The 25244-nt window shown below is 36.3% G+C and overlaps 1 protein-coding gene across 2 annotated transcripts in view; it reads left to right on the plus strand.

The window, feature by feature from the left end:
• Positions 1 to 25244, plus strand: part of CERT1 (ceramide transporter 1) — a gene marked incomplete at its 5' end in the record, with an annotated part of 128934 nt that overhangs the window by 100544 nt on the left and 3146 nt on the right. Inside the window, 9 exons of one of the 2 annotated variants that reach the window (XM_079703594.1) lie at positions 1002 to 1088; positions 3389 to 3481; positions 3988 to 4065; positions 11061 to 11156; positions 18667 to 18799; positions 19646 to 19716; positions 22484 to 22612; positions 23160 to 23289; positions 24525 to 24661. In XM_079703594.1, coding sequence (XP_079559720.1) covers positions 1002 to 1088; positions 3389 to 3481; positions 3988 to 4065; positions 11061 to 11156; positions 18667 to 18799; positions 19646 to 19716; positions 22484 to 22612; positions 23160 to 23289; positions 24525 to 24652 — 945 coding nt within the window. In that variant the 3' untranslated portion in view covers positions 24653 to 24661. The remainder of the gene's footprint in view (positions 1 to 1001; positions 1089 to 3388; positions 3482 to 3987; positions 4066 to 11060; positions 11157 to 18666; positions 18800 to 19645; positions 19717 to 22483; positions 22613 to 23159; positions 23290 to 24524; positions 24662 to 25244) is intronic. The other variant, XM_079703595.1, reaches the window with a different exon arrangement.

Below are 25244 nucleotides of genomic sequence, written 5' to 3' on the forward strand. Positions count from 1 at the left end.
ATCTTCTGATACAGCTGAGGTTCTACTTGCATTAGAACTACTTGGAGGACTTATTAAACACGCATATTCCTGGCTCCACCCAAGACCTACTGAAAAGTAATTTCTGTGAATGGGGGGCCTGGGAATTTTCATTTTAACAGGTTCCCCAGGCAGTTCCCCAAGTGATTGAGAACCACTGCTCTACCATTCTAAGCAGGCTTTCAAGCATCAGTTCAACTTTTTTTTCTCTATGATATTATTGTCTTTGCTTAGGAAGGTTCCCCTCAGAAGCCCTATCTGTACTTCTCATGGCTATAGATCTACAACTTTGTACTTAAAACCTTCCTGCAATTTTATATGGTTTCTGTGGCAAGTCCTCAAGTCACAGGTACTCAACTCTGCCACTGTACCATGAAAACAGATATAAACAATACATGAATGAACATGATTATATTCCAATAAAGCTTTATTTTAAATTCATATAATTCCCACATGTCATGAATTTTTTTTTTCCTTTTTTTTTTTTGGCCATGCCACTCAGCTTGTGGGATCTTAGTTCCCTGACCAGGGATTGAACCCGGGCCCTCAGCAGTGAAAGCACAGAGTCCTAACCACTGGACTGCCAGGGAATTCCCCATGAAATGTTGTTATTGTTTCCCAGCCATTTAAAAATGAAATTCTGAGCTTAAAGGCCATTCTGAAAGTAGGCAGTAGACTAGAATTGACCCACGGGCCATAGTTCACCAACCCCCTGCTCTAGATTATTGCCCTAACACAGTGTTGGTCAATATACAGTAAGTATTTGAGTACTGAGTGAGTGAATTAATTGTAACACTCTGTGCACTGATTTTGCACAGAGCATATATTGTTCATCTTTGTGATAATATTACCTAGTGTACTAACTGGTTCAGAAATGTTTGTCAGCTCACTTTTCAACTTTCTCCTAGAGTTAATGCCAGGGTTATCAGTGTTTTCTATTTTCTTGAATCAACAGCTTTTTTTTTTCCTGTATGTCTGAATAGGAAGGCCCAAACAGTTTGATTAATGAGGAAGAGTTCTTTGATGCTGTTGAAGCTGCTCTTGACAGACAAGATAAAATAGAAGAACAGGTATGCATATTATTAAAAATTATTAAAAATCCTTGATGTATGTTATTCATATAAATAGAATTTGAAATCATGATCCTAATAACCTAAAAATGAACTCTCGTCTACAGTGAGTCACAAATGTAGAAGAATCTTTATAAGTCACTTTATTGACCAATTTCCAAGCAATAGAAAGAAGACTAATGATTGTTTAAAGCAAGCATGCATAATTAACATGAAATTAAATGGAAATATTCTGCCTGTTCCCCTTGAAGTATCCAACCTTATTATCATTCTATTAATACAAAGTATATATTTGCTCTGAGTAAAACAGTCTCTTTGAATTTCTCTTCACTACCAAGTGCCGTATGAATTCAAAAGGAAGATGACCAAGAATTTATTTTTCTTCTATGTTAGTACCATTCAGTTTTTATTACTAACTCATTTATTGCCTTCACTACCTTCACCTTAATTACTTCCTCACTTTTAACTTTGCTCAGTGTTTTTTCATCATTAAATTCACAGCAGTTATACCCAGCTCCTTCTGTGGAAATTGAAGGAAGGCATTTCTAAAATCCTTTAACTTTAGTTTCAAGATTAATTTGATCCTTTACCTTTAATTCTGCAGCAATGCAGTTACCATATATTACCACTAGATGGTACTTAAAGATGAATTTTAGTTATTCTTCTCAAGACTTTAAGCATCTTGCAAATAAATCATATGTGTATCAGTTTTATACTACAAATTAACTTGCATAGAAGAATTGCCTTGTTTATTCCCTCTGATTGCTAAGGCAGTCACGGCTATTATGCCCATTTACTGATCTATCTATCCGAGGGTAAGTCATCTGCAATAGTGGCTGTTTGCTTTTCATGTTTATTTTTCCCTGTTTTTTATCATTGATGAAAAGTTTGTCACATTAATTTATAAAAGCTTATTGCTCATTTTTTATACCCAAAAGATGCTACACAGCACTCAATAGAACTTTCAGTTCCTAAATAAGTTTTAATTTTGGATGCCAAAAATATCTGATATAGCATCATTGTATTTGGTTTTTTAGGGTGTTTTGGGTGGTTTTTTTTTTCCCTTCACTGTTTTCGCTTTTGTTTTAATCTAAGATGTGTTATTTTGTGAAGAATAGCAAACTGTGAGGTCAAGACAAGTTAGTCTTAGTTTTGCCAGTAACTGTGTAGCTCTAAATGTATCACTTAAATTCTCTGGGCCTTGGTTTTCTAATCTGTGAAACAAGGAGTTGGACAAGATGATTCAGATCATCCCTTCTGGCTCTAAAATGCTCCTCCACTGAGTATCAATATGGTGGTTGAGTTGGAGTTGAAGAGAATCAATAAAAACTTCAGTATGGGGCTTCCCTGGTGGCACAGTGGTTGAGAGTCCGCCTGCCGATGCAGGGGACATGGGTTCGTGCCCCAGTCCGGGAAGATCCCACATGCCACGGAGCGGCTGGGCCCGTGAGCCATGGCCGCTGAGCCTGCGCGTCCGGAGCCTGTGCTCCACAACGGGAGAGGCCACAACAGTGAGAGGCCCAATTAGCTAAAAAAAAAACACTTCAGTATGCTTTAGAAAAAAGAAATATTCACAGGGCGATCAACTCATTTAATATCAGTCTATTCCTGACACTCTAGTAGATAAAAACAAGTCATTAAACAGACCATGATTTTCTTCGCCTAAGAGCCAGGCACGTTGATATGACAAAGATAATCACACACACAATACAGCATAATTTCTGGTACAGTATATTTAGTAAATATTTATTGAATAAGTGAGAAGAAACTAGGCAAGCTGAGAAGGAGGCAAGAGGTTAAGTGGCAGCTTAACAAGAGTGAGGTGATAGGATGAAGGCAGAATACCTTCATGGAAAGGAGACAAAGATATACATGATATGTTCTTTTGAACATAACTGAAGCAAACAATGATTATTGGTTCAAATGGTACAGCCCTCCAGGGCCCTGATGATGTAGAATGATTAGAATAAATTGGCCAGAGTTTGGATAAGATAATTATTTTGGTAGCAGTGTTAAGGTTGATTCATGGTAAATGGTGCCATGCTGGTATTGGAAATTCTGACTGGGAGCAAAAATAAAAGAACTAATCCTTGGTCTAAGGTAGTATCTATGGAATCCAGAAGAAGAAAATTGGGATACATGAAGTGTCAAGATTTGGCAAGGCTTGTATCTTTAGAGTAACTTCATAATTCAAATATTTATAAGCACTAAAGTGTTCAGTAATTAAATGTTTGTTATCCATTCTTAAGCTGCAAAATACACTTCAAAACCTTCCCATTTAACATTATATGTTTTCTTAGTCACAGAGTGAAAAGGTCAGGTTACATTGGCCTACATCAATGCCATCTGGAGATGCCTTTTCTTCTGTGGGGACTCATAGATTTGTCCAAAAGGTAAGCTAATGTCACAGTTTACTAAAAGTATATGCTATATTTTTCTTCACTGTTGACGAAACTATCCTGTTATATGAAGTCTTTTTCCTTTTCTTGAATTTAAGTAATGAGATTTTTTGGTATTACATGTTTTCTTCCATATACATCCTCCAGAACTGTTAGAAATCTTCTGAACATAATGTTCTTTCTTTTTTATTTAAGGGGGAAAGAAGGGTGGGGGAATAGGGAGTGGCTTGTCCAAAACAGTTAACCAGAAGCATAGCCAGTGATATTAGACCTCTTTTTGCTTTGGGGTTAAGTGGTATTATTTTGTATTATTGGAAGCACTGCATTCGATTTTGGAGCATAACACATAATAGGTGCATGAAGTCAGCACTTGCTGCTGAGCTTGTTTCATATAGTGCTTTGTTCTCTCTTTCTTTATCTTGTGTTTGGAAGTTGGTACTGAATGCTCTGTTGTGCCTTTGTTCTGATTACTTGGTTTTTTCTTTGTCTGTCTCTGGTAGCCCTATAGTCGCTCTTCCTCCATGTCTTCCATTGATCTAGTCAGTGCCTCTGACGATGTTCACAGATTCAGCTCCCAGGTACTGTATGAATGTATAGAGTGGACTTGAGTCTTTCTGTGCTATATTTCAGCCTGCTTTCCCAGTTCCTAGAAATCTTTTGGTTAGGCCACTTGTTTTGGTTTTGAATTTTAAATAGTAACATCAAGCATTAAAGAAAGCCTTCCTTATCTGCTAAATAGTTCCTCTGTCAGGCTTGCATGTGCCCTTTGTATCCTCTATTGTGAATAGCTTGGAATTTCGCCATACAGGAGATACTCCTGAAAGATTTCAAATTGAATTGAAACGAGTAGAAGGTACCTGGTTTTTAACTATCCTGTGATATCTGTTTCTTCAGACAGGATTCAGCAACTTTTGTGGACATGGTCTATAGGATATGTCATAGCATTAAAGCAGGTTTCAAGCCTTACTTCTAACCTAATTTAAAATATCTCATAATATTTTCAACAGGGAAATAATTTTTTAAATAAAATTTGTCTCATTACCATTATACTAAGCTTCATTGAACAGGTTGCATTTTGCTTTGGCAAATTATCCCTGGAAATGAGTATTCCAGTCCATATGATAAATCTATGGAAATTGATTTTAAATTACTTAGTATCAGCACGGGTTAGGAATTTAGGACAGGAAGCTGGATGCTTGCAGTCTCTGCCCTCATAATAAAATCAAAGTATCAATGGAGGAATATTTTTTTAGCATCAGCATTAGGTTAAAAAAGTTTTTATAATCTTCACATATTTGCCATTCAACTTTGTATTTTTATGGTGTTTGCATTTTATTGGATTGCAATATGTCATAGTATGTTAAGAACCTGAGCTCTATAGTCAAAATGATCAAGTTTAAATCCAGTTTCCTGCATGACGTTTGACAACTTTTCTAACTCCTCTGTGTTTTGCTTCTGTCATCTAGCTAGGAGTGTGATAGAGCTAGAACCTAGCATGTAGTAAGTGCTCAGTAAGTGAGCTTTTATCATTATAATATTATTTCTTTGAGCTAATCAAAATTATCTACATTATTTTTTCTCTATCAGAGTGTTCCAATAAAAAAATTTTTTTAGTCAGTTTAAAACAGGCATACAAATAAAATTTACATTAGTTTTCAACTGTGTAATAAAGAAGAAAATTAAGTTAAAGACTTAAATTTTTTTCTGACTTTTGTAGCTTTTTTTTTCCTTGAACATTTTTGAGAAAGAGATGCATCAGTTCCTCATCAGAAATTACCCTTAGCCAGATTTATTACAATATTTCTTACCTATTGCTCATTCATTTATGTATGCTTTTAAAATAGTGACTTATACTCACAATAAATCATTGACCAAACTAGATTATACTGGGAGACTTTGGTTTATTCTTAATTAAGCTCCACGTTGCATTAAAATAATAAATTAACAGACTAACTAAAAGACATCAGTACTGGTCACCATTTTCCCTTAAAATATAGAAATATACAGGCTATAAATTTTTAAAAATGTAATGAGAGCAAGAAAAGAATTTGAGCTGCTGATAGGTGCCTAAGAATTAGGGCTTCAGAACCCAGACCTGGGCCTTAGCTATAGAGATATATAAAACAGCTGAAAGCCTTTGAATACAGGTGAAATATCACTGAGAAGGAGGTGTCCACATTTTTATAAGACTGTCAAATTGTAGCTTCTTTACCTAATTTTTTGTGTAACTTTTGTGTATAAGTTGAGAAAAATCTTTCTAGTATTTTTTTTCTAATGTATGATGCTCGTTATTGATCCGATTCTGTTTTTAAACTTTTGATTATTCTACTGTTTTATATTCCAGAAGAGGAAATGAAGGAAAACAACATTGAGGTCTTCAAGTATTTATTTTCCTTGCTAAAGTATTTGTTGTCATTAGCAGACTTGGGCTCTGGCAGTTAACTATTGATTAATTTGGCTTTGCTATCTACTTATAAGTCTTGGCTCATGACTGTTTTGTTCTTGTTGAAATAATGGTCATAGTCCTGCTTGAGTAAGATACTTAAATGTAGAACTGAGAGATGCCCTGAAAATAACTTCAAATAATATATGTGACTCTACTAGGAAATTAGTAGCAACACGTGAATCTGTATCTGTCTGATGGACAGATGTTGGAAATGAAGTAGCTCTCAATGAAATTGTATAGAAAGTAGGAAGGACTTAGATTTATAAATGGATCTTCTTGGCCACATTTATTTCTATAACAGTTACCACCTAAAGATGTCACCTCAGAAATCAAAGGGAAATAAAAAGCATCCTTAGTTGGGGGAAAGAAAAAAAGAAAATCAAAGGGTGGGTAGTACATCTGTGGGTTAATATATGATGAGCATCACCATTGCAAAAACAATTCTGCATAAAGCTTTTTCCCACTTTTGTGCATAGTAACATCATTGTTGTGGTAATTATTTATTTTACCCCTCCCTTTTTTATTGTATCAATAGAAGTGATAGAATGCTAATTTAGCAGAACTAGAAAGTAGAGTAAATAAAATGAAATTACTAGATCACTATTAATATTCTTATGCATATCCTTTTTCCACATATATGTAAATTAAATAAAATCAGTCACATACTTATAATTACACACACCTTAGTAATTGTTTTTTTCTACCAAAGTAGGTAATTCTATATATACTGTTTTGTAACTAGCTGTTTTGTTTTTTTAAAGCACACATATAATTAGGCCCATGTTCCCATCAGTAAATATAGGTCTAGATCTCCTTGTCTGTTGTATGGATATGCATACTAGATTTACCTACTCACCTAATATTGAACATTTAGTTTATTTCCAGTTAGTCTATTATTTAATAAATAGTGCTACACGGGCATCCTTGTATATACAGCATCCTTGTATGTACATCTTTGTACACTTATCCAATTATTTCCTTAGAATATATTTCTAGAAGTAGAATTTTTAGGACAAAGGCCATGCACACACCCAAGCTTTTTATTCTTATTGCCAACTGTTTGTTAGAAAAGTTGAACCAGCTACACTCCCAGGTCAGTTTTCTTTTGCTATACTGACACTGAATATTATTATTCAGTTAATATTTGCCAATCTGATAGAATAAAAGTGTAATTTTTCTTCTTGGCTAATTGCATTTTTCAGTGAATTGGCTATTCATATCCTTGACCATTTTTCTTTTGGGTTAACAGTACACTGTTAATTTGTTATTAATAAATTATTGTATCCAACAGATCCCTTTATGACTCTGTAACAATAAGCATAGTTGTATTCCTTTCACATGGGTAAGAAAAAGAGATCCAAGCTCTTTTTGAGCCCTTCTGAGACTTTTGTTCAATACAATTTTGTTGTACCATCAAAGGACAATTTTCTTTTAAAGTTTCTATATTAATAATGTTAGAAAGATCCAGTTAGATCTAGCCTCCTAAAATGGCATACTGAGTGATTCAAATGTGAAGTGAAAGAAAAGGTAAGAATTGGAGTGCCATCACCTCTATTTCAAATCTGTTTTGTCTTCAGTTTTTTCATAGTTCATTTGGTATGAAGATGCTGTATGTAAGGTGCAAAAAAATCAAGGGCATGATTCCTGAAATTATGCTTAGTGTAAAATTCAGCCTTTTTTTTTTTTTTTTTTTTTTTTTTTTTTTTTTTTTTTTGTGGTACGCGGGCCTCTCACTGTTGTGGCCTCTCCCGTTGCGGAGCACAGGCTCCGGACGCGCAGGCTCAGCAGCCATGGCTCACGGGCCCAGCCGCTCCGCGGCATATGGGATCCTCCCAGACCGGGGCACGAACCCGTATCCCCTGCATCGGCAGGCGGACTCTCAACCACTGCGCCACCAGGGAGGCCCCAGCCTTTTTTTTAAAGTGATAGATGTTTCTAGTAACATTATTTTCTAGTATATCAAATTTTGAACCTGATAAGGTAGAAAATTTGGCATATGTTTATTCTTGTCATCCAATTAATGGTCTCTAGTTTCCCACTTATTTTTGATGTAGAGTCATAACTGAAAACAGTAAATGGAGCATCTTTAGGTTTATGTCTGAAATGTGAGTGTGGTCACATGTGCCCAGGTCATTGCCCCTATAGTAACATTGGCTACTGCATATTTTAACATAAAATTCATAATAGTGAAATTTTACCAGTATCATCTTTCTTTTTAACCTTAATGTTATTACCTCAGGGAATATACCATAATGGATAAAGATTCCTTGATGAAGGCTTTGCAGACATGGTTAGTACAGTAATTGGGTACTTCGATAGTTTCGTTAATTTCCTAGGAGCACAGTACTGAATACATCTTGTTTGTTTCTCTGTTGGACTTTTTCAAGCCCTCTTAAGGAAGTAAATGAGGACAAAAGACTGAAAACTTTTCCATAGATGCAGTGGTAACTATTCTTTCATCTATCTAGCAAGACAATGTTGAATGCATTTACTGTACATTGTTTCAAACTTAAGTTACCTTCTATCAATTTATATTTGTGGAATCTGGTTTCTTTTGCACCGAAGCATAAATCAAAAGCACCTCATTTTTCAAACATTTGAAATAACTGATGTAGGAATAATCTCCTAAACAGAAACACAATTACCTGCAATATTTTTCAACAAAAGAGCTAAATGGCACTAAAGTTTTTTTAAACAGAACTCTCTTTGTTTTTTAGCAGAATAAAATCCTTAACATTCTTCTTTCACAAGTAATCCATTTAAAGTAGGGCCTATTTGGGGGAAACATTTCTTTCTGCCTCTAATCTCATAATAAATATGGGTGTTCTTAACTCCCAGTGTCGTACCTAAAAGTACATACGTATTCAGATCTGAAGATTTTTTAAGATCTTGGGATCTAAAAATCATAAAAAAAATTTTCCCAATCATGATGTGACACAGACAAATGAATCAAGCCAGCGCTACTGTTGAGGCTTTATTTATGCATACTAACTGGGACTTTCTTTGTTCTTCATCTTTTGGTAATACAATACGTTTTGTATGTATTATTTGTAACTTGGGGTCCTACATTAGTCATCCTTACCCTCTCAAAGCAGATTTCAAAATTTTAGAGGCACAAAGGTTTTTTCCAGTCAGCCTCTGAAGTTATGTTTTCTAATTAAGGCTTTATAAAATTATAGAGGTACTAGTAGTCATGTTTTAAAATTTCTTTCAAGTCTCTAACCCAGCACCATTCACATTAAAGTTTATGAATAAAGAAGTAAGATATTATGTAATGTTTATTTAGTACAAAACTAGATTGTAGAATTTCAGCATAATCATTTTTATCAAAAACTTTCTGGTGATCATTGCCAATTAAAGAGATACTTAAAGCCATAACTACTTTCAGTAACCAAAATTGCATTCTGAAATCCAGAAAACTTGGTTTACACATCACAATAACATATTGATAACATCCTTTTGTGTAGAAAAATTATATCCCCAGGGTGAATAATTTTAAGATCTCTGCCCCCAAAGCATTCATGTATTTATTTCAAAACACATGTAAACCTGGTTCTTATGTTTCCCTGACAAATGCAATAGACTTTATGTAAAATAAGTAATTAAACTTAGGAATAAATCTTTAAATTGAAGTATATAATATACATATTTTTCAACTCTTTTCTGCCTTCTCGGTAAAACAAAATTATGAGTAAAAGTTTAGAAAACAGAACTTAGAAACTAAGTGTCTATGCGTAGATGGTAAAGGTGCCAGTTCCTTCAGAGATGATCTTTCTGTCACTTTAGTTCTGTTTAAAAATATGTTTCATACTAGGAAGGTTTCCAAAGAACACTTAAATGAAATCTTACCAATAAATCTTATTGAGGATTATGGGAGTGTGAACTGTTTGACCTTATTTGCTTATAAAAGATGGGTAGGGGTAATTTGATAGTTAAAAGCAGAGGTTGCGGGCTTCCCTGGTGGCGCAGTGGTTGAGAGTCCACCTGCCGATGCAGGGGACATGGGTTCGTGCCCCGGTCCGGGAAGATCCCACATGCCGCGGAGCAGCTGGGCCCGTGAGACGTGGCCGCTGGGCCTGCGCGTCCAGAGCCTGTGCTCCGCAGCGGGAGAGGCCACAGCAGTGAGAGGCCCGCGTACAGCAAAAAAAAAAAAAAAAAAAAAAATGCAGAGGTTGCAATTTAAATTTAGTAAAAGAAATTTAGTAAGAAATTTAGAAAGAATGAACTATTAATAAAAGATGATAATTTGCAAATCTTTGCATGTATGATTATTAGCATTGTCCCTAAAAGAGTTTAGAACAATGAAATTGGAATCAAATATATAGAGGGATTGGTTTTTTTTTTTTTTTTTTTTTTTTTTTTTTTTTTTTTTTTTTTTTTGTGGTACGCGGGCCTCTCACTGTTGTGGCCTCTCCCGTTGCGGAGCACAGGCTCCGGATGCGCAGGCTCAGCAGCCATGGCTCACGGGCCCAGCCGCTCCGCGGCATATGGGATCCTCCCAGACCGGGGCACGAACCCGTATCCCCTGCATCGGCAGGCGGACTCTCAACCACTGCGCCACCAGGGAGGCCCGGGATTGGTTATTTTTTAAGTCGGCTTATATTCATGATAAAAGAGGAGCTTATCAGTGAAATAACAAAAATCTTCTTACCTTTTTGTAGAGAAATCTTGACAAATAACGAGCTTTCTAATATCTCTATATAGTCTTAAATATAGGAACATTGGACTAGGTCATCTCTTTGTGCCCCTTTTACCCTTAATGTTCCATGATTTTATGCTTTAAGACATTATCTCTGTTAAGGATGCATTTTATGATGAAGGAATAATTATTTTTTTGGTCACTTGATGCACATTAGGCCAATGTTATTAGAGTGAAGCACCTTCCTTCCCCACATTTCTCCTTCCCACATTTCTCCTTCCTGTCATTAACCTGGATATGATATCTGGAATGTGGACTAAAACTCTTCAACACTATATAAAACCTACTAACCTTTGTGCATTTGGTCGCTTAGCTTTCTAAGAACATCATTTCTGAACTGAAGTAAACTGAATACCATTCTGTTTTAGAGATTATGACATAGCTATTAATTGGAGGAGGATTCTTATGGCTCTGTTTTTCTTTTTAAGGTTGAAGAGATGGTGCAGAACCACATGACCTACTCATTACAGGATGTAGGTGGAGATGCCAATTGGCAGTTGGTTGTAGAAGAAGGAGAAATGAAGGTAATTCCCAGTGTATTGTTGTAGGTTGCTAATTGCAGCCCTGTTGCAATCATACTATATTATTACTATTGATATAAGTAAGATAGCATTTTAAAATTTCTTTTAAATAAATTATTACATGTGATCAAAGAAGCACTAAATATTGAGAAATAAGATGTCCTTTTGCTTCCCTGGTTTAGCTTTTACATAATTTCTTTATTATCATAATATAAATCTGTGCACAGATCATTCTGTTTTACCTAGGCCATGGAGAAAATAGTTTGGGGGTTTCAATATGAACAGGTCATAATTAGCTGATGTCTCTCTCTTCGGATATTTCTCTCTTTTAATATACTAAATGTTGTGCCCAGGTGTCACTTTTTTCCCTCTTTGGTCTGTACCTCACTTCTTGGTCTTTCTCTCACTGCATCTTTTTTTGATATTTGGACATTGGTTAGCTAATCTTGCTCGCATCCCTAAACACAGAAGAGAGTAAGAGCAAGGAACAAGAGATTGAGAGCTGTGTTGAAAAGCAGCAGCAGCAGCATTGAACTTTGGATTACTTCATGCCCAAGGTGCTATGCTAACAATAAAGAGATGTTTAATAAGACTCCCTCCAAGCTGAAACTTTGGTTGGAGAAAGAGGATATTGACATTTAAAAGATTACTTAGGGCTTCCCTGGTGGCGCAGTGGTTGAGAGTCCGCCTGCCGATGCAGGGGACACGGGTTCGTGCCCCGGGAGGATCGCACATGCCGCGGAGCGGCTAGGCCCGTGAGCCATGTCCGCTGAGCCTGCGCGTCCGGAGCCTGTGTTCCTCAACAGGAGAGGCCACAACAGTGAGAGGCCCGCGTAACACACACGCAAAAAATTAGCTCCATTGGATAACAGTGAGTGAAAAGTACAGGTGAATAATGGAGAAAAATTGGAAAAGAAAGAGATCTCTGATTTGAGACAGATTGTTTTACACTGAGGAGCATTTGAACTATGTCTAGAAATGGAAACAAGGTTATGACAAAGGTGAGGTTGAGGGCATTTTAGAAAAGAAATATAACATGAGCAAAAACTTCAAAGCAAATTTTGTATTCAGGAGTTTTGTATAGACTTTTGACCAGAATTATTCCAGCAAATGAGATACAATATTAGATGTTGGGATTTCCTCTCCTCCTGAATATGGAAGAAATTAAGAAATAAGATAGAGGAGATAGGCAAATGAGATACCAGAATGTTAGTTATAATTCTAATAAGTTGATTGGAGAACATGAAGACCAGCTGCCATGAGGTCTTGCTAATATGTTACCCCAGAATTAAACATAGTATTTTTTAAAAATATTTTATTTATTTATTTTTGGCTGTGTCGGGTCTTAGTTGCGGCATATGGGATCTTTGTTGCAGCACGCAGGATCTTTCATTGCAGTGCGTGGGCTTCTCTCTAGTTGTGGCACACGGGCTTCAGAGCACGTGGGCTCTGTAGTTGCAGCACGTGAGCTCTCTAGTTGAAGCTTGGGGGCTCAGTAGTTACAGCGCACGGCATGTGGGATCTTAGTTCCCCACCAGGAATCGAACTCATGTCCCCTGCATTGGAAGGTGGATTCTTAACCACTGGACCACCAGGAAAGTCCCCTAAACATAATATTTCTGACATAGCTGGATAGTCCCAGGCCTTCCCCCACAAGAGCAAGCCCCAAAAGCAGACCAGCATACATCCTGTCCACAGGAGAAGGGGTTGAGCCAGGCCTGCCTAGTCTTCCTTCTGTGCTCACCATTCAGATGTCCCCATTTCCCCCCAGGGAGGAGGAAGTGAAAGGGTGAAGAGAAACCGGGAGTGATAGTCTAGATGATGGTCTTCCACTTGGAATGAGTGGTAGAGAAAAAGTTCTCCCACAACTTTAGAGAGAGAGAAATTGGGGCTGAATTATGGGGAGTGTAAAATAACGTACTAAACAGAATTTTCTGTTGTCTGTAGCAGTAGGCTAGCCATTGTACACAAAGTAACATTTTTGGAGGACTAGGCTGATAGGGATGAAACTAGAGACCAAGAAAACCACTTCAGAGAGTCAGGTATGAGGTCATGAAAGCTTACCTAAAAAAGGTATCCAGGGCTTCCCTGGTGGCACAGTGGTTAAGAATCCGCCTGCCAATGCAGGAGACACGTGTTCGAGCTCTGGTCCAGGAAAATCCCACATGCCCCAGAGCAACTAAGCCCATGCACCACAACTACTGAGCCCACACTCCACAACAAGAGAAGCCACGACAATGAGAAGCCCACGCACTGCAACAAAGAGTAGCCCCCGTTCGCTGCAGCTAGAGAAAGCCCGCACACAGCAACAAAGACCCAACGCAGCCAAAAATAAAATTTAAAAAATTTAAAAAAAGGTATCCAATAGTAGAAAAGTCAAGCTTTTGGATGTCTTATAGAAGATTAGTAATAAGCTTAATAGCTACATGAAATGTGAGGGAAGGAATCAAAAGTCTAGAGTTCCCAGTTCCCATGACTGGGAAAATATCAGTCCCAATAACATGAATAAGTATGTAAGGAAAGGTACTTTGGAGAGAGAGATTGTAAAAGCAAAATAATGTGAAATGCCTCACAGTCTTTGGCACCATAGGCACTCCGTAAATTGAGAGCGGGTCTTCCCTGTGATAACATGTTTATTCATTTTTCAAAAGAACTTACTACAGGGCTGTCTAAAGTAGCAAACCCTCTATAATTTTGAAGTAATTAATTTTGTTCAGCAGTTTGTGTATACAGTCTCAGTATTTAAAGCAAGATAGACCTTTAGGTTTGCAGCCTCAGTATTTAAAAAGCAAGATATCATTGATCTTTAAGTGATTTTAGCTTTCCATCATTGGTTCAACAAATACGAGTGCCTGCTGTGTTTCAGATACTGTTCTAGATGGTGGGGATACAGCATTGACCAGAGCTGCCTTAAGTCACTGTCCCTAAGGAGATTATGTTCCAACTAGCTTTATTTGGCCTTCTCAGCCATGTTGAATGGTCTTTGAGAATGTTCAGTAAATAATGCCTAATTTAAATTGATATATTTACTCTTTCAACAACTCACAGTAATTTAGTCATTCATCATATATGCATATGTTTCATAGTTGGTGTTTACCTTGGATTTGTAGTTTTAAATATTTTATGTGGCAACAATTTGAAATTTTAAACTTTTTGGCAGAATATTTATGTTCCATAAGTATATTTTCATACATAAAATTCTAAAAAGCTGCTAAATGGTAAAACATGATTTCAAGTTTGTAGTTTTGGATTTTTTTTTAACATGTTTGGGTTTTTTTGATTTTTTTTTAACATCTTTATTGAAGTATAATTGCTTTACAATGGTGTGTTAGTTTCTGCTTTATAACAAAGTGAAGCAGCTATACATATACATATATCCCCATATCTCCTCCCTCTTGCATCTCCCTCCCACCCTCCCTATTCCATGCCTCTAGGCGGTCACAAAGCACCGAGCTGATCTCCCTGTGCTATGTGGCTGCTTCCCACTAGCTATCTATTTTACATTTGGTAGTATTTATAAGTCCATGACACTCTCTCACTTTGTCGCAGCTTACCCTTCCCACTCCCCGTGTCCTCAAGTCCATTCTTTTTTTTTTTTTTTTTCCTCTCCCGTTGCGGAGCACAGGCTCCGGATGCGCAGGCTCAGCGGCCATGGCTCACGGGCCCAGCCGCTCCGCGGCATGTGGGATCTTCCCGGACCGGGGCACAAACCCGCATCCCCTGCATCGGCAGGTGGACTCTCAACCACTGCGCCACCAGGGAAGCCCCATGACTCTTTTTGAATTATGGTTTTCTCGGGGTATATACCCAGTAGTGGGATTGCTGGGTCATATGGTAGTTCTATTTTTAGCTTTTTAAGGAACCTCCATACTGTTCTCCATAGTAGCTGTATCAATTTACATTCCCACCGACAGTGTAAGTGGGTTCCCTTCTCTCTACACCCTCTCCAGCATTTATTGTTTGTAGATTTTTTTGATGATGGCCATTCTGCCTGGTGTGAGGTGATACCTCATTGTGGTTTTGATTTGCATTTCTCTAATGATTAGTGATGTTGAGCATTCTTTCATGTGTTTGTTGGCAATCTGTATATCTTCTTTGGAGAAATGTCTATTTAGTTCTTCTGCCCATTTTTGGATTGTGTTGTTTTTTTTGATATTGAGTTGCATGAGCTGCTTGTAAATTTTGGAGGTTAATCCTTTGTCAGTTGCCTCATTTGCAAATATTTTCTCCCATTGTGAGGGTTGTCTTTTCATCTTCTTTATGGTTTCCTTTGCTGTGCAAAAGCTTTTAAGTTTCATAAGGTCCCATTTGTTTATTTTTGTTTTTATTCCATGTCTCTAGGAGGTGGGTCAAAAAGGATCTTGCTGTGATTTATGTCATAGAGTGTTCTGCCTATGTTTTCCTCTAAGAGTTTTATAGTGTCCGGCCTTACACTTAGATCTTTAATCGTTTTTGAGTTTATTTTTGTGTATGGTGTTAGGAAGTGTTCTAATTTCATTCTTCTACATGTAGCTCTCCAGTTTTCCCAGCACCACTTATTGAAGAGGCTGTCTTTTCTCAATTTTATATTCTTGCCTCCTTTATCAAAAATAAGGTGACCATAAGTGCTGCATGGGTTTATCTCTGGGCTTTCTATCCTGTTCCATTGATCTGTATTTCTGTTTTTGTGCCAGTACCATACTGTCTTGATTATTGTAGCTAGGTAGTATAGTCTGAAGTCCGGGAGCCTGATTCCAACAGCTCCGTTTTTCTTTCTCAAGATTGCTTTGGCTATTTGGGGTCTTTTGTGTTTCCATGCAAATTGTGAAATTTTTTGTTCTAGTTCTGTGAAAAATGCCATTGGTAGTTTGATAGGGATTGCATTGAATCTGTAGTCTTTGGGTAGTATAGTCATTTTCACAATGTTGATTCTTCCAATCCAAGAACATGGTATATCTCTCCATCTGTTTGTATCATCTTTAATTTCTCCCATCAGTGTCATATAGTTTTCTGCATACAGGTCTTTTGTCTCCTTCAGTAGATTTATTCCTAGGTATTTTTTTCTTTTTGTTGCAATGGTAAATGGGAGTGTTTCCTTAATTTCTCTTTCAGATTTTTCATCATTAGTGTATAGGAATGCAAGAGATTTCTGTGCATTAATTTTGTATCCTGCTACTCTACCAAGTTCATTGATAAGCTCTAGTAGTTTTCTGGTAGCGTCTTCAGGATTCTCTATGTATAGTATCATGTCATCTGCAAACAGTGACAGCTTTACTTCTTCTTTTCTGGTTTGGATTCCTTTTATTTCTTTTTCTTCTCTGATTGCTGTGGCTAAAACTTCCAAAAGTATGTTGAATAATAGTGGTGAGAGTGGGCAACCTTGTCTTGTTCCTGATCTTAGTGGAAATGGTTTCGGTTTTTCACCATTGAGGACGATGTTGGCTGTGTGTTTGTCATATCTGCCCTTTATTATGTTGCAGTAAGTTCCCTCTATGCCTACTTTCTGGAGGGTTTTTATTATAAATGGGTGTTGAATTTTGTCAAAAGCCTTTTCTGCATCTATTGAGATGATCATATGGTTTTTCTCCTTCAGTTTGTTAATATGGTGTATCACATTGATTGATTTGTGTTTATTGCAGAATCCTTGCATTCCTGGGATAAACCCCACTTGATCATCATGGTGTATGATCCTTTTAATGTGCTGTTGGATTCTGTTTGCTTGTATTTTGTTGAGGATTTTTGCATCTATATTCATCAGTCATATTGGCCTGTAGTTTTCTTTCTTTGTGACATCTTTGTCTGGTTTTGGTATCAGGGTGATGGTGGCCTCGTAGAATGAGTTTGGGAGTGTCCCTCCCTCTGCTATATTTTGGAAGAGTTTGAGAAGGATAGGTGTTAGCTCTCCTCCAAATGTTTGATAGAATTCGCCTGTGAGCCTTCTGGTCCTGGACTTTTGTTTGTTGGAAGATTTTTAATCACAGTTTCAATTTCAGTGCTTGTGATTGGTCTGTTTATATTTCTGTTTCTTCCTGGTTCAGTCTCTGAAGGTTGTACTTTTCAAAGAATTTGTCCGTTTCTTCCAGATTGTCCATTTTATTGGCATATAGGTGCTTGTAGTAGTCTCTCGATCCTTTGTATTTCTGCAGTGTCAGTTGTTACTTCTCCTTTTTCATTTCTGATTCTATTGATTTGAGTCTTCTCCCTTTTTTTCTTGATGAGTCTGGCTAATGGTTTATCAATTTTGTTTATCTTCTCAAAGAGCCAGCTTTTAGTTTTATTGATCTTTGCTATTGTTTCCTTCATTTCTTTTTCTTTTATTTCTGAGCTGATCTTTATGATTTCTTTCCTTCTGCTAACTTGGGGTTTTTTTGTTGTTGCTCTTCTTCTTTCTCTAATTGCTTTAGGTGTAAGGTTCGGTTGTTTATTTGAGATTTTTCTTGTTTCTTGAGGTAGGATTGTATTGCTATAAACTTCCCTCTTAGAACTGCTTTTGCTGCATCCCATAGGTTTTGGGTCGTCGTGTTTTCATTGTCATTTGTTTCTAGGTATTTTTTGATTTCCTCTTTGATTTCTTCAGAGCTGGGGGCTCTTGGGCATCCAGCTTCATGCATGGTGCGGGACGCCGAGTGGTGGGTGATAACTGAGGACATTCAAGCCGGTACCCACTGGGGAAGAAGTCAGGGCAAGTCCAGCCCCACCCCTGGGAGATGAGGGCCCCAGATACTGGGCTGGGAAGGGTTATTAAGTAGTGTATTGTTTAGCCTCCATGTGTTTGTATTTTTTACAGATTTTTTCCTGTAATTGGTATCTAGTCTCATAGCGTTGTGGTCGGAAAAGATACTTGATACGATTTCAATTTTCTTAAATTTACCGGGGCTTGATTTGTGACCCAAGATATGATCTATCCTAGAGAATGTTCCATGAGCACTTGAGAAGAAAGTGTATTCTGTTGTTTTTGGATGGAATGTCCTATAAGTATCAATTAAGTCCATGTTGTTTTATGTATCATTTAAAGCTTGTGTGTCCTTATTTATTTTCATTTTGGATGATCTGTCCGTTGGTGAAAGTGGGGTGTTGAAGTCCCCTACTATGATTGTGTTACTGTTGATTTCCCCTTTTATGGCTGTTAGCATTTGCCTTATGTATTGAGGTGCTCCTATGTTGGGTACATAAATATTTACAATTGTTATATCTTCTTCTTGGATTGATCCCTTGACCATTATGTAGTGTCCTTCTTTGTCTCTTGTAATAGTCTTTATTTTAAAGTCTATTTTGTCTGATATGAGAATTGCTACTCCAGCTTTCTTTTGATTTCCATTTACATGGAATATCTTTTCCCATCCCCTCACTTTCAGTCTGTATGTGTCCCTAGGTCTGAAGTAGGTCTCTTGTAGACAGCATATATACAGGTCTTGTTTTTTGTATCCATTCAGCCAGTCTGTGTCTTTTGGTTGAAGCATTTAATCCATTTAATCCAAGTAATTTTAAGGTAATTATCAATATGTATTAACATGTTTTAAAATATATCCTCTAGGTATACAGAAGAGAAGTAGAAGAAAATGGGATTGTTCTGGATCCTTTGAAAGCTACCCACGCAGTTAAAGGTGTTACAGGACATGAGGTCTGCAATTACTTCTGGAATGTTGATGTTCGCAATGATTGGGAAAGTAAGCTGCCATTATTAGTATATTTTGATAAAATTATTAGTTTGAATTTAATACCAAATCTAACGTGGCTTTCTACGTCTGATCTATGGTTTACCAAGTCAATATAGAAAATATCTGGAGAATCATATAGGGAACTGATAATACCTTACATTTAAATAGAGCTTTTCACTGTACAAAATCCTTCTCAGTAAGGTATAGCATTTGATCTGCTACCTCAATAATCCTGTGTGATAGGTAGGTAATAAAGTAAAATTCAGATAGCTCAAGTGATTTGTCATAGACCACAGAACTAATTATTGTAAAAGCCAGGACTAAAATAAAAGGTTTCTGTTTTATCATCTTCTCTTTTTCTAGACTGTTTTGTTTCCATCATAAATTGTAGATGAATCCTGCTGTGGTTTGTTTAGAGTTATTTGATCCCCTCAGGCATCCAATTTCATAAATATGGGTACTTCTGAACAACATGTTTATCAGTGGCAGTTTGACACTCTCACGAACATAGTCACCTAAACCTAAATAGAACAGCTTATTCAGCTTCAATAAATTAAGGATTAGAGGGAGGGGAGGGGTCATAGTGTTAGGGAATAATTTGTGCCCTAGTAATGAAATGGTGATTAGAATTGCTCTCTTGCAGTGGAAGCTAATGAGATTTCCTGGTGATTAGGTCTCACAGCCACCATCTATAGCCCTAATACTAAACTGCTTTCCATTTGGACTTAGCCTACATAGGGTAGAATCCTGCTCATTTTACTATAATGTCCATTCGTAATTGACTTTCTCAATAATCACATTCTGGGAAAAGGTAATATATCTTTTTTGACTGCTAACATTTTTTCTTCATTGCAGCAACTATAGAAAACTTTCATGTGGTGGAAACATTAGCTGATAATGCAATCATCATTTATCAAACGCACAAGGTAAATATCTTTTCATCCCAAAAGGATTCCAGTGTAGTTCAAACAGAGACATATAAATTCTCTAAAGTAAAATTTGCGAGGAAATTAAGTGCCACAAAAGATTTTAAGACTTTATTAACAATTCATGAATTTCATGTATTTGAAAGGTAATTTCAGTTCATTTAAAGCAGAAATGGGTGAAAATAAGAACCTGAGAAATATCCAGAAACAGTGTGTTTGACAAAGATGTACAGTTAGTTATGCAAACTTTAAGTCTGGACAAGAAAGTACGAAAATCCACTTAAATGTTTTTCTAGCATCTAGTCTCTAGAGGAGATAGATGAATTACCAAATGTGAAAGCGAATCTGTTTCCTGTGAGAATAATAGGGAAATGCAAAGTATGTTATTAGTCTATGTTAAGACTCAGAAGTAAAGGTGATCTAAGTGGATTATCTGACATGAAGGGAAAATTGCTGAGCATCAGCTATTGAGAGGATGGTCATACACCAGAGCACAAAGAAACATTGTCATTTAAATTGGTTGCCTTTCACTTCATTTCTTCCTCTGTTAATGTAGATATTTAAATTATAGAATATTTCTCTTATTCTGCTCTGTTTCCTTTCTGAAAATTGCCAAATATTATATTGAATAAACAATAATAAAATAAATTAAAAATTTGTAGAGATCCACCAAAAACAATATTGTATGTTATATAAGAAACATGATAATTCAGTAAGTACTTCATTTTTCTTTTTTAAAATACTTTTTAACTGAGCTGAATATTTGAAAATATTTTAGGTTTGCTGTGTATATCTTGAGCTCAGTCTTGTCATCTGAGGCATCTTATATTTAAAGACTATGACCTAGGCTTCCTTTTATATGACAGCTACTCAAGAAATGTATAACAATGAAGATTCTGTTTCAACCTACTGATTTAGGGGGGTCAAAAATGAAGTCTAAAATTTAGTAGACTTTAAAATATTAGTTGTCCTGTAATTTGCAATGAAAATAAATGACCAGTCATTTAGAATCAGAAGACTCTTATTCTGTGAAGGTAATTGATCCTGGAAAATGGTCTGCTGAAAGTACTTCACTTGGTAAATAGTAGATGGAGAGGAGGAATATATAGGTTATATTAGGATTATTTCTGGAAAAATAAAACTAAAAATTATTAAAATAATGTACTTTATATGTAACAAAATTTAAGTTACAATTGTAATTATTTGAATAAATGAATTGTCCTGGCATAATTTTTTCAACAAAATTCAATAACTATTCAACATCTTTCTCTTTAAATTTGGCTTCTTTTATAATATGGTCTTAAAAAGGGCTACTCATCTCTTGATACTTGTCATTCTCACTCTTTACATTTCTGTCTTATCTTCATCCTTGTGGATTTGCATCCATTAGTTCTAATATGGCCACATTTTCATTTATTACTGGCTTCACATACATCTGCCCAGCACTACTTTCATCAACTTAATGAAAATTTGTATCTTTAAAAGATGAACCATTTCACTTTGCAAATGCTCTGTGTTGTATTGACACTGAGTTGTTGGCGATTTATTAAATTCAGCAATCGGGAAAAACCCTGTGCGTATTTTCTCTCATTTAAAAGTACATAGTCCCAGTTTTCAGAGACCTAGGTTCCATGTCATTCCAACAGTATGTTGGAATGCATACCATGAAGTTGGAAGATTAAATTACTGCTTTGGAATTCTTTAAATATGATTGTGATATCAAAGGAGCATGCTCTTTCCTTAATATACTTGCTTTTAAAATCTTTGTTCTGAACAGTTGAAAGAGAGGTTTAATACTATACTTAAAAGTGGACTAATGGGGCTTCCCCGGTGGCACAATGGTTAAGAATCCGCCTGCCAATATAGGGGACACGGGTTTGAGCCCTGGTCTGGGAAGATCCCACATGCTGCAGAGCAACTAAGCCCATGTGCCAGAACTACTGAGCCTGCGCTCTAGAGCCTGTGTGCCACAACTACTGAAGCCTGTGTGCCTAGAGCCCGTGCTCTGCAACAAGAGAAGCCACAACAATGAGAAGCCTGATCACTGCTACAAAGAGTAGCCCCCGCTCGCCGCAACTAGAGAAAGCCCACGCACAGCAACGAAGACCCAACGCAGCCAAGAATAAAAACTATAAAAAAAAAAAGTGGACTAATGGCTGCGGGAGGGGCTAATGCGGAGTGATTGCTTAATGGGTACAGAGTTTCTGTTGGGAGTGATGACACAAAATTTAGAACTAGATTGTGGTGGTATTTACATAACATTGTGAATATAGTTAAGGCTACTGAATTGTACACTTAAAAATTATTTATGGCATTTTATGTTACGTATATATTACCACATTTAAAAAGAAGGAAAAATAGGGTCTTCCCTGGTGGTCCAGTTGTTAAGACTCCTCACTCCCAATGCAGGGAGGCCGGGGTTGGATCCCTGGTCCTTTGGTATGTTCTTCAAAGCCTTGAACTCAGTGTTCATAATCAATCCTTTGGTGGGTGCTTTCCATTTAAAATTTGACAGATGTTACCTTAAAGGCATTTATTAGTTTTACACTTGTTTCTTTGTTAGTTCCATATTATATATGAATAAAAAGTTCAAATTTTGGGGACTTCCCTGGCGGTCCAGTGGTTTAAGACTCCGAGCTTCTGCTGCAGGGGGTGCAGGTTCAATTCCTGGTCGGGGAACTAAGATCCTGCATGCCACGTGGCGTGGCCAAAAAAAAAAAAAAAAAAAGTAGTTCAAATTTTCAAAAGATTTGTACTTCTTCCACAGAGAGTGTGGCCTGCTTCTCAGCGGGATGTATTATATCTTTCTGCCATTCGAAAGATACCAGCCTTGACTGAAAATGACCCGGAAACTTGGATAGTTTGTAATTTTTCTGTGGATCACAACAGTGCTCCTGTAAGTACATTGTATAAATGTGTATAATTGTACAATACAAAGCTAAATATACAACACAGGGCAAAAGTGATAAACGCATACCACACATACAGAGATAATTAATTTGAAAATGCTTCTGAAATTTTTGTTTATTAAAGTTGGTTTCTTGGAAGAGTATAGCCACTGTGTTATCTGAGGGCAACAGTCATGGCCATGAGCATCCCAGCAGGGTTGTTTTCCTTCCCTCCTGAGGTTAGATGAGACAGCTGAATGGGTAGTATAGGTAGGCTACTTCTCACAGTTGTCTCTCAAGCCGTGATCAACTACTGGCAAAACCTCTGTGGTTTCTACCTCGGTTTAGCTCCTTTTACTACTTGAGAGGGGGGAAAACCATTCCTGGTGTCGTATCAGCTTGGCATGTATTCTTTATTAGTGCTTATGAGATTTTGTGGGAGATGTAGATGATTTATGGTTTTGGTTAATCTAATGTAGAATTAGACCAGAAGAGGTTACAAAATACTGGGTATCTTCTACACTGGTGTTTTGTTTTTATTTTTTGTTTTGGCAGCTAAACAATCGATGTGTCCGTGCCAAAATAAATATTGCTATGATTTGTCAAACCTTGGTAAGCCCGCCAGAGGGAAACCAGGAGATTAGCAGGGACAACATTCTATGCAAGATTACATATGTAGCTAATGGTATGTATTTTGGTTTTGTTTTTGCTACTTAGTAATATGGATGTTTTTATCGTGATCTACATGATGACTCACAGTTTGGACAAATACCATTTATAAATGTCTTTTTAGTTTTTATCCTTTAGATTTAGTAATTTTTAATTTGGAGAGATGTATATCAAAATCGGGAATCTTTCAAAATATACATGTCTGAATAACTGCTGTATCAGAATTTCTGAAGCTGGGGCTGGATAGGTAAATTTTTTAACTTCATCTTTAGATCACTATTACATATTATTGGTTTTAAGAACTGTTTTATTAGATATTTGCCTAATAGAATATGTGTAATTAGGAAAATAAGCAACAGTGAGAAAGAAAATTAACACTTCTTTTTTTCCCCAAATTTTCAAAGACCATTTAGTGATTTAGAAAAATGTTTACAACATAATGTTAAGTGGGGTGAGAAAAAGCATACAAAATACCATTTCAATAATTTTTAAAAGAAGAAAAGAATATATATATGAAAAGTTGGAAAGAAATACAACAAAATGTTAATATTGAATTGTTGCTTGGTTGTTGGATTACTGGAAATAGTTTTCTTCTTCTTTTTTACTTTATAATTTTGGTTTTTTGTGTGTTTTTTTGTTTTTTGTTTTTAATTGAAATAATAGTTGATATAAAATATTATGTTAGTTTCAGGTGAACAGTTCTTTTTCTTGTTGTCAGGCTTTTTAGTTTTCTGAATCTTTGCTCCCTACTTCTTTCTTAGTTGCTAGTGACTTATTTCACATTGGCCTACTGCTGGACAGCCCTGTTTATCACTTGTTATGGTTCCTTGCTACACCTATTTCCTACCTGCAGTAGTTACTGGAGTCCCTCTAATGAAACCTTCAAACCTTCTTTATACAGGGCCATCACTGCTAGTATGTTTAAAGAGACAACTATGCCTAAGCAAGTTACTATTTGATTATAGTAGAGTTCATTGAATAAATCTGCCTTAAGTAACCTAAAGTGTTGCTATACTAATATTTGCTTATAATTTAGGGAACCAAGAACATTTTAGAACAGTAATAAATGTTTCCTTATTTGTTATCTGTTCTCATCTGGTGGTTAGTACAGTACTAAGGACTGAGTGGTCAAGACTTTTAAGAGATGCTTTTTCAATGTGAGGAATTTTTAAAAAACAAAGGAACAAAATGAGTGCTTTACGCGTATTTGGAGAATTATCTTAACAGTTTTCATTTTCTTTTGTCTCACAGTAAACCCTGGAGGATGGGCACCAGCCTCAGTGTTAAGGGCAGTGGCAAAACGAGAGTATCCAAAGTTTCTAAAACGTTTTACTTCTTACGTACAAGAAAAAACTGCAGGAAAACCTATTTTGTTCTAGTATTAACAGGTACTGGAAAATATATGTTATTCTTTTTTTTTAACTTTATAGACTAATATGGCTCTGCAGACATTACAAGTTAGTTTTTGAAAGTAGTTTCTTTTACATGATGTTTCCAGATGTGAAGAGTTGTAGTTTTTATAGCCTTTAAAACTTAATTTTTCATTATTTTTTCTGTTTATGTTAAATAATGTCTGCTTAATTGAAGGAAATTTTAATATTACAGAACTATAAAATTTCAGAAGTACAAATTCCCTATGTTTCTCCCTTCCCAGAAATTAGTGTTAACGTTTGTTGTATATTCTTCCAGACTCGTACATATGTATTGACTATGTCTAAAAATTTTTTTTTCAAAGCATTATCTTGCAGCTTGCTTTTTCTACTTAATATATCTTGACTGTTAGTCCATATAAAGATATGAGACATACAAAACCATCTCATTCTTTTAACATCTGTTGTATAAATGTTGCAGAATTTATTAACCACTGTCCCATGTTAATGTCTGGTTGGTTCCATATTTTTACTGTCAAATAATGCTGCACTGACTGTCTTTGTGCAAGGAGCTGAACTCTTTAATTTTTCTTAAATAAGT

Source organism: Hyperoodon ampullatus (genome assembly GCF_949752795.1).
Source record: "Hyperoodon ampullatus genome assembly, chromosome: 4".
Classification (NCBI taxonomy): domain Eukaryota; kingdom Metazoa; phylum Chordata; class Mammalia; order Artiodactyla; family Ziphiidae; genus Hyperoodon; species Hyperoodon ampullatus.